The sequence below is a fragment of the Acanthisitta chloris genome, unplaced genomic scaffold (assembly GCF_000695815.1).
Source record: "Acanthisitta chloris isolate BGI_N310 unplaced genomic scaffold, ASM69581v1 scaffold20008, whole genome shotgun sequence".
NCBI lineage: Eukaryota > Metazoa > Chordata > Aves > Passeriformes > Acanthisittidae > Acanthisitta > Acanthisitta chloris.
In genome coordinates, this window is record NW_008686691.1 from 1 (window position 1) to 9,758 (window position 9,758).

Sequence of the window (9,758 nt, forward strand, 5' to 3'; positions counted from 1 at the left end):
GATGTCCAACGGCATCACGGAGGCCTCGGAGGTCAGGAGGGTGCACCGGCAGTGCTGCGAGGCCGACAGAGGTGTGTGCGCCCTGCTCAGTTACGTGCTGTGGTGGCTTGTGTCTCTCCTGAAAGATAAAATGCAGCCATGAGTATACTTCTGCTCAGCTCAGACTTACAGGCAGCGCTTTGTCTTTTGGCAGTGCTGTTTTCACAGGGTACAGAGTGTCCCTGAGGGCCAGGAGACAGCAGCACCCGGGGTGAGGAACAGGACAGCTCTGTCTGGGCTGTGCCCCATGCCGTTTTAGCTCTTTCACCTGGGAAAGATGTTTCGGAACAAAAAGATCAGCCTGGTGAGGAGGTGTTTGATGTTTCTCTGCATGTGCTTTTCACCATGTGTCTCTAGTTTACTATGCACATGACAAACTGGACGAGTTCATCGGCACCATCAACAGCCACCTGCAGCCTCTGTTCATGCAGATCCGCAAGGGAATGTCAGAGGAGGATGGCAGAGCACACTATGCTGTAGTAGGTACCTGCTGAGCTGTGACAGAGGGGCTGCTGGAGGGATGGGGAAGGGGGGATAACTTGGCACAGCCCAGGAGTGTGGAGTGGGATGTGGCAGCAAGGACAGCAAGCTGGAGTTTCTCAGCATGAACATTGTTTAAGTGCTAAAGGGAGATTCCGTCCCACAGACTTTCTTTCTTGAGACAGATTCTAAACTAGAAAGCACTGAGAGCACTCCAACATTGGTTTCCTTTTTCCCCTACTCCAAAATCAGCCCAGCACGAAGGGTCCCTGAGGAGTGGCTGTGGGAAGCTTCCCAAGAGGCTCTACAAGATGCATGTCAGAGGGGAGGTAATACAGGAATTTCAAGAGACCATGCAGGAGGTTTTCTGACATTGGCTGCTGCTTTTGGCCTTTCTGGGTCATTTTGCCAGCTGAGTTGAGCTAATAAACAGTAGTAGCATGTGCAAGAAGAGTGTGAAACATCAGTAAGTGTTTTTCACAGTGAGAAAAGACTGATGATGCAAATTCTGCTGCTGCCCAGCACTGAACCTGCTGTGACATGTCAGCTCTGGGGGCTGTTTAAGGGCTTGGCCTAGGCAGAGGAGCTGTGGAGGGTGTGTGGCTGGGGCATCCAGGGCTGTGAGGAAAGGGCTGAGTGTCCCTCAGGGAACAGCCCCTTTGGTGCCCCTGAACAACCAGATGTTTCTGTTGGTGGTAGGATGATGTGATCTTTACCCAGAGGATCTTTTACAGTTTCTGGTGTAAAAACACAATGGCCCTTTGATATCAGCTCATTGTTTTTGTAGGTGAATCTGGCAGAAACCGAAGTAACTCGAATGGCATCTGACTACTCAGAAACAGAACTGGAGCTGTTCAGGAAAACAGTAAGTGTGTCAGTTGCCACCTCGTCAATCATTGTGCACCAAGGTATCAGCTGAAAGTGAATGGAAGTTGAGTGAGTGGGGATGTGGTTCAGGAACTAGTTGCCATTTCACCCTAGTTCATCCCAAATAAAACAGGGTTTGCAGAGATGGAAGTATGTGCAGGTAATGATTCCCTGTGGGAAGTCAGTTATGGGTAAGGTGAAATCAGCACCAGGGAAGCACTCCCTGGAGTTAGGGACTGGCACCCTGCTGTCCAGGGTGAGAGGGTTTTCCTTGAGAGAACCTTGACCAAGAGTGGATAAAAGCAGCAGATCTGTCCCTGCTGAGTGTGCTCAAGGTCCCTGAATGCTGCTTCGTTTAGGCACATGCACAGGGCTATTTGTGGAAATGCTTTCCTGGCAAAGACCAAACCTGCTTAGGGGACAGTGATTGTTTCAGCTCTTGGCCTTTGTTCTACAGGTCTGGTTCAGGCCATGTTCTGTAGTAGCTCTCACATGTGTGGAGACTAAAGTTGCTGCAGATCAGCACATTGCTGCAGAGTGTGTCTGTCTAACTGCAGGATTTAATCCTTGGTGCTGTTTCTCTCGGTAGATGGACCTAATCATCTTATCAGAAAATGGCTTTGCCTCGTCTACAGATATTTTAAACTTGGTTGACCAACTTCAGACAAAGAAAATGAAGAAAAAGGAAGCAGAACAACTGCTGAAAGTTTTTGTGGAGGATAAGTGGCTCTCTGAGGTAACTGCTTTCAAGTGTTGCAGCCACAATGTTCTTAGGGATGTGATGGCAGGAGCTGGAGCTGTTCTTATTTCCATTTCTGCCATCATTCATTGGTGGGGTCTGTACTCACTGCTGCTCCAGTGCGTTTTGCAGAAAAGGTAGTAGAATCAGGAGAAAGTCCCTGGGCAGGTATATACAGGACCACATGGTTTCAGTCTCTTGTGTTGAGGCAGGTGGGTTTGTGTGTGCAGCCCTGACACACAGACATCCTTCAGCTTTGGACAAGAGCTCTTCAGGGTCATCAGTGCTGTTACTCGTGTGCAGAACTTTCTGAACAGCAGTGAGGCCAAACGTTGAGAATACCAGAAGTGTGTGGGTCCCTCTGCACGTGGTTTCATCTCCTGTGCTCTGTGAGGGAGCAGTGGAGATGAGCTCACCATGTGGACACTGCAGCTGCTCACCGAGACCTCAGTCTCATTTCTGCTGGAGTCACTGCACCATAGGTCTGCAGCCTGTGCCACACAGTTGTGTTAAAGTGATTTGGCAGGGATTTCCAAAGATACCTTGAGCATCAAGTGCCTAGGTTTTGCTGGAAGCTGTGAGAATGTCCTCCAGCATGCAAAGGGAGGGTCCCAAACTGCCTGTCTCTGTTAGGGACAGCATACCTGCTCATCTCTACCTTCCAAGGACTAAATCTCTGCTAAAGGTGTGGGATTTTTATTCTGCTTCTCTGAAAAAATAAGTTCAGCTACTTCAAAGTGTTTTGGCTTTGCATGTTCTCAGCATGTTAGTTTCATGACTGCAGAAAAAGTGGCTGCCAAGTGCTTGCCAGGAGGTGGTTAGCAACAGCAAAAAGGTAAAAGGGATTGAAAGAAGTTCCTCATCTTGACACTTTTTTCCTTAGAAAAATGGAGAATACACTCTGCATACTCGCTGCATAATTGAGATGGAGCAGTACATTTTCAGCAACTACCAGGATGTGGCCAGGAAGTGCAACATCTGCCACAGCCTCGCCATCCAGGTAACGTCTGCCTTACGCCTCAGCAGGTACCTGCAGGGGCTCATGTGGTCACACCTGAGCTTTGTGGTACTGAGTGTCAGGCAGGCACTAAAACATCCTAGTCTTGTAATCTGGTCATAGTGCTCATGTATATTAAAAGCCCTTTTTGTAATCATTGTTGGCATTTTATCTAATGCCTTTAGAGAAACAATTGCCTTGGAGCAGTGGCTCCAGGAACATTGGTTGTGCTGTCTGCTGCTCAAACCAGCAGGCTAGAGATGAACCCTGATGCTGGAACAGCTTTAGCAGTGAGGTGTTAGCACTCTCCTCTTGGTGCCTCACCAGTAGCAGTCTTTACATAACACAGATTCCTCCTTGTTCCTGGGATTAGGTTCAGGAATTGCTTGTGTTTGGACCTTGGAATGAACATGTGTGTTTACATCCAGCATGCTAAAGCACTGTGTTTGACAACTCTATACAAGAAAGATACTGAGCTCTTAGAGGGCATCCAAAGGAGGGACACAAAGATGGTGAAGGGCCTTAAGGGGAAGGTATGTGAGGAACAGCTGAGCTCACTTGGTCCGTTCAGCCTGGAGGAGACTAAGGGGACATCTCATTGCAGTACACAACTTCCTCATGGAAGGAAGTGCAGCGGCAGCACTTACTTTCTCTCTGGCAGCCAGTGACAGGACCTGAGAGAATGGTCTGAAGTTGTGTCAGGGGGGGGGTAGGTTGGGTGTCAGGCAAAGGTTCTTCCCTCAGAGGTGTTTGGGCACTGGAACAGTTCCTCAGGGCAGTGGTCACAGCCCCAAGCCTGACAGAGCTCAAGGAGTTTTTAGACAATGCTCTCAGGCACAGGGTGGATTGTTGAAGCTGTGCTGTGCAGGGCCTGGAGCTGGACTGAACTGTTCTGTGATTCTATTCTGTGATAGCTGGGATGTGCTAAGCTTAGTCTTGTGTAAGTGGTTACAGCCTGGATTTCTTTCCAAGACTGCTGTATTCTCTTGAGCCTGTCACTGTTTGTAGTAAAGCACTACGTATCTGCTGCCCCTTGTAATTACTTCCTCTTAAATTTAAGGACAGGTTAGACAGCTTTTTTTTAATCAACACTTCTGATTTCAGAGCCAAGTATGTGAATCCTGTGGCATTGCAATGCACTTACCTTGCACCAGGAAGTACTTCAGAGCTCAGACCGAGCGTCGCTGTCCACAGTGTAATGAACTCTGGTCTTGTGACGACGTCCCAGGTACCAAGCAGCCTATTGTTAAGATTGTGTAATAACACCAGGGAATGAATGGGCTGTGATGTGCAGTGGCACTGCCTGCACCACTTGTAAGTGTAGCTGAGTATCAGTTACTCCTGAGTTCAGCTGTACATTTCAGACACTAAACCACACATGGGTACACTGAGCCCTCACAGTGCCCACAGTGTGCTGCAGGGGCACAGCAACCCCCATGCCTGTTGTCTCTAACTACCTTAAGGAGCAGGGGAAATAGGGACACACACAGCCTATGACACTAAGACTTCTGGAAACACTGAGCTTCCAAGAGGAGCACAATCTCTTTGGAATTCCTCCATTTCTCCAGGGGAACGTGACATTGTGAACAGCAACTGAGGAATATACAAAGCATTTAAAAATCAGGAGGTTACACAATATTATCCTGGTTTTGTGTGTCATCCATTAACCTTCCTCTTGTTTTCTACAGGTACGAGTCAGATGGAGTCCCAGTCACCATCAAAACCAAGAGCAGAGAGGAGGTCCACTCTGGGCTCTAGGCGGTGCCAGTAAAACCTGATGCCAGTGCAAGCTGTTCTCCCCACTCTGGCAGAAGAGCCAGACTGTGTTGTATCCATTAGTGACAGTGCTCAGTGTACTTATTTTCTGAAGTTTTAAAAATCTTACAATAAAACTACTGTTGCCTTCCTGTCCTCCTTCACAGTGATGCCTGCCCTGAGGCTGAGGCAGAGTCCCGGCAGTGCACAGGCTGTACCCAAGGGACACAGGCACACAGGACCAGGACCTAACACATGCTCTTTATAAAAACATCCACAAAAATAAAGTGAGCAGCATCTTTCCATTTACCCATCCTGATTCTTTCTCCCTTTCTTATTTTGCTCCACTTTCAACCTCTCCTAAGAAGATGCTAGGTGCTCCTTTCCTGATTGTTAATTCCTATTGCAGTGCTGCAGACTAGAGCTATGACCACCAGAAGCTGACAGAGAAGCTGAGCTCCAGCGATCGCACGTAGTGCCAGTATTTCACTGGGATAAACAGGATCTGTCCAGGCATCAGGATGCAGGACTGAAATGCAGCCTTTGTGAAGTTGGGGAACTTGGTCAAGTCAGGATCTTCCACATCAACCTATAAAACCAATCAATCATTAGCAGAATGTCTTTACTCAAATACGATTTGATAAGGTAACATTACTGATAGTGAAATTTCAGGCAACTATTTACCTGGCTAGTGTTGTGAAGGATTTGGCTTTCGTGTGGGTACAGGTATTCTGAATCCTGTGGTGAATACAGACGGATATACTTTCTTCCAAATACCTGCATAGCAAAATAAATGTTTTCCACGGGTCATGAACTGGTGCATTGCTGGAGGCTGTGGGGCACAGCTGGCATTGAACAGTAAAATACACCTGATTACAAGGAGCATCATTATCTTTGTTAGTCATAAACAGGCACTGCTACAATGGAAAGTTAAATCAGGCTACTGGAATTCAAGTGCCTGTTCCCTTGGAGCAGGTAAGGATTTGAAATACCTTTAGGAGGGACATGACTTTAACTAAATTACTTTAAATTCAAAGTTTAAGGCACCCAATTTATACATTGTTATTTGGGATCTATGTAGCTAGAAAGCAGAACTGAGAATAAGGAGGTTGAATCTTCATTGCAGTTCCCATCAGCAGGCAGAGGTACCTGCACAGTGACTGCTAAGCTTCCATACAGTCCTCAATTCTTATTTCTCTGTGTGTGATCAGTAAATCAGTTCTTTCATTGGAGAGCTGAAATGAGACAAGAATTCACAAGGCAAATAGCCTGTCTGCCCTGAACACTACATGAACTGTATGTTCTCTGTCCTTCAGTTGTTCTTCAAGTTGTCTGCTCCTCTTGCCTCTAACACATACCAGAAGCACTTTTTCTAGGTATTGCATTAGTGGCATGTGTAGAGTAACTACAGTACAGACCTGGGCTAGAAAGTTTTGCTGGGGATCCTGGTGAAGAGGTGAGATTGTGCCTCCTGGACCAAACCAAGCATTAATGGTGATCTCATCTTCATCCCCTTCCCCCAGGCAGCAGTAGTCAGGGATACTGATATCTTCCTTCAGTTCTGGGATCTACTTCCAGAAAGAAAGAAACATTAAAAAGGGTCTGTGCTGACTTTCCAGACATATGTAATTCATGGAACACACGACCAAGGCTTGACACAAAGAACACAAATGACCTGTTTGTCCAGCAAGGGCAGCAGAGAATTGTCTGACCTGCTAGGAACCTGCAGGAAATGTCCTCACACTTTCTGTCCTAGGGAGCAGATTCTGTTGGAAGGAGAGGTGGGAATAGAAGGATTCTCATGCTTCAGAGACCCTTTGTTTTAGCAGAAACCAGAGACACCCAAAAGAATAAGCAGGTTTGCTGTTTGTGGAAAAGGAGCGGCTGATCTCACACTAAGCTTCTCTGTGAGATTCCTTTTACATCTGCCACCAAACTAAACTCTGGCAAACTGAATGACATTTCAGATTATGGTGAACACATCAACACTGAAGACACTTTCCTGTTCAAATCTCTTCCCTGACTTACATAGTCTTCGGGGAAATGCTGCTTTCGGGGTGATATCTCTGTAAGCATATGCTACATTGGATTGAACGTCTTCATCCCAAAAGGGTTTTGTTCCCATGTCTTTTAGGCAAATGGAACAAACCCCTCCCTCTGCTCCTTCAGATCCTAAGAATCATTGTGAACTCTCTGTGTGCCCTTTGATCTAGTACTGCTGACATCCTCAGAGACAACTTGTGCTGCAAAGGAACACTTGACTGCAGGAAGATAAAAACATTCACTCAGTTTTACCTGATCAAAAAGCTGGTGCTGGGCAAGGTATCCTAAACTGTTCTGAAATGACAGCAAAGAGAGAAAAAACACATAGTGACATGTAATGTAAGACTTCTCAGCCAGTTACTTTACTTATAGGCCAGTAGAATTCACTTATAGGTAACATCCATTTCCAGTGTCCTGTGTAAGCACTATAACTGTTTCAGCAGTTCTGCTGAAAGAGCAACTTACAGCTCCACTGAAAGTGAGAGAGTGTAAATGTGTCTCCACAGTCAACAAACCATCTAGCTTGAGTTACTGGAGGAAGCTGAGCTGTAACCCTAAGGAATCTCCACAGCTCTGTCAGTCCCATGACAATGTGCTGCATCTTTACAGCCAGCCCCTGCTGGCACACAGACCAGTTCTCCTTACTCCATTTTCTGTTCCAGGCTGCACCACAGACCAGTTTGCAATGGCACAAAGTCCTTCCTGCCAGAAGGCCAGGAAACAGACACAAGGGCTCCGGATCCTCAGCTGCGAAAGCAAAAGGACATTCCAATTGCTAATCAACTTATTTTTCTGCCTCGTGGCATGTGCATTTGGATCTTGATCCTAAATCTTACCAAGCAGTTTAATGATCAAGAACAAAACTGCTAGCTGAGGAACCCTTATCCTTAGACTCTACCAGTCAGGATTTTGCTGCAGAACAGACCTATTTATCCCTCACATTCCAGCTGCTGTACATTCGATTATATGTAAAACCCAAACTTAGCTATTGTTGCAACAACTATTTGTAGCTTCAGGTCTTGTAAATACGTCAAACCTTTTAATTCAGACCTGTGCTTGCAGCACTCCCCTCCCTCAGCATCCCCTCTGGGCATGTTTGTTGTAAGCAGAACCACCGTCTGTGCTGGCACCACAGAGATGAAGCAGAATGAGCGTGACAGACCTCACCCAGAATGTACTGGTTGATGAAGTCACTGACAGTCATGAGCTGCTGGGACCATTCCTCGTCCGTGTAGCGGGCACCCAGCTCCACCGGGACCGTGCGGCACCCTGCGACCTGGTGCAGATAGTCCACACTGCAACAAAGAGAGTTCTGTTACCTTCTGTACCACTCTTCTCACCAGTTCAATCCAACACAGCCTTGTAGGTAATAAAACTCTACTACATGAGTTTCTTCCCTCCAAACCTAACCAACCAGAGACAACAGGCAGCAGAGAAGGATGTGAGCAGCAAGGAAATCAGGCAGGTTTGTGTGTACATTATCCCACACCTGTCTGTTCTATTTTGGTTCAAAACCTTGTTTACCTCAGTTCACTGTTGTTTCCTTACCAGCGAAGGAGATTTAAACTGTTAGTTTCTCTCAGTGAGGGGTGGCCAATCTTTTTGCTGCCTGCTGCCACGTTTGTTAAATAAAATGTTGTATCTTTTCACCATTAATACTAGATAAACTCTCTGTCAGTGTGAAATTCTGTATACAGGCGCCAATAATACCATCCTGGTTGCAGCCAGAGGGATTACTTTGATGGGTGGAATACATCTCTCCATGGACAATGGTGTTAACTAAATGGAGTTCATCTTTTTAGTGTCTGAAGTTAACCAGTGGAGTATCTTTCCTCAAAAATGAATAAACCCGCTATGAAGTAACAAGTGTGTTTACTTAATGTCAGTTTTACCCTTGGCTGTAGAACGAAACCAATGGCTCAAACTAAGCATGAGGGTTTTTTTCTCTTTTCTAAGGAACCATGAGCTTCACCTCACAAATACTTGTTCAGTACTGGAAATGTGGGCACCATTGCTTACACTATCCAGGCAGCACAATGCTGTTTGTCACTCCTGAACGGTGGTGCCTGAAACTCCACACTCCAACACAGCACTGAACAACCATCGGTGCTTGGACCCGTGAATTGAAAAGTCAATCACACTCACTCACGGCCCCAAGATTCACTTTCCATTGCACTAACTATTGGCAAGTTCCAAGGGGTAAAAATCACTGACGTGTGTACACAAACCCACTGTGCTCTGCACAGCTCGCTGGCAGTTTGCAGCGTGTGTTCCTCACGAGTGCCCAACAGAGCAACACACACAGCACCAGCAACACACGTCAGGCTCCTGGGACAGCTGCAGAGTGGGCAGCCTTCTCCCCTGGGACAACCACAGGCTGGGCACAGCTTCAGCTTCTCCCTGGGAGAAGCACCTGCCATGCGATGCTCTGGATGCTCCAATGCACTTCCCCCACCAATGCAGAGCAGCAGTAATGTGCTGTCAGCAAAACTCACTGCCCACAGTGTCCATGTCCTGCCAAGGTCTCTGCAGCTCTACTGAGCATCAAGGTGCCCCAACACAGGGAATGATTGTGCCCTTACTTGGTCAGGGAAGAAACTTCCTTCTCACCTCCACTTCTTCATACATGGCCAGTGGTCCATGACTCCCTCCAGGACCACCGGCCGCTGGGGGATGAGGTAGTTGTCTCTGAAGTGCTCCAGCGAAGGGCAGTGAAGGTGCGGAACTGCCTCCTCGGGCTGTACCACGAGGGGCGACGGCGGCTCCAGCCGGACCCTCTGCAATGGACATTGCTCCTCAGTGCCCGCAGAGAGCCCCGCGGCGCCCGGGGAGACTGAG

The 9,758-nt window shown here is 47.3% G+C and overlaps 2 protein-coding genes across 2 annotated transcripts; one reads left to right on the top strand and one right to left on the bottom strand.

Annotated features, from left to right (window-relative positions):
- The first annotated feature begins 1 nt into the window (after position 1).
- Positions 2 to 5,014, top strand: NSMCE1 (non-SMC element 1 homolog (S. cerevisiae)). The gene is made up of 7 exons (XM_009080280.1): positions 2 to 71; positions 397 to 518; positions 1,307 to 1,384; positions 1,976 to 2,122; positions 3,009 to 3,125; positions 4,227 to 4,350; positions 4,811 to 5,014. The coding sequence occupies exons 1-7, from the start codon at positions 2 to 4 to the stop codon at positions 4,891 to 4,893; spliced, it is 741 nt and encodes a 246-aa protein (XP_009078528.1). The 3' UTR covers positions 4,894 to 5,014.
- Positions 5,015 to 5,301: 287 nt separating this feature from the next.
- On the bottom strand, positions 5,302 to 9,697 carry KDM8 (lysine (K)-specific demethylase 8; the record flags this gene model as incomplete). The annotated part of the gene is made up of 6 exons (XM_009080281.1): positions 5,302 to 5,466; positions 5,562 to 5,654; positions 6,296 to 6,445; positions 7,173 to 7,214; positions 8,083 to 8,215; positions 9,531 to 9,697. Coding segments are annotated over 6 exons (750 nt in total), but the record flags the coding sequence as incomplete, so codon positions are not given.
- Between the last annotated feature and the right edge of the window lie 61 nt (positions 9,698 to 9,758).

Coding starts and splice junctions, on each gene's coding strand:
- NSMCE1 (XM_009080280.1), top strand. CDS start 2: ATGTCCAACGGCATCACGGAGGCCTCGGAGGTCAGGAGGGTGCACCGG. Junction 1,385..1,975: donor TGGAGCTGTTCAGGAAAACA/GTAAGTGTGTCA, acceptor TTCTCTCGGTAG/ATGGACCTAATCATCTTATC. Junction 4,351..4,810: donor GTCTTGTGACGACGTCCCAG/GTACCAAGCAGC, acceptor TGTTTTCTACAG/GTACGAGTCAGATGGAGTCC.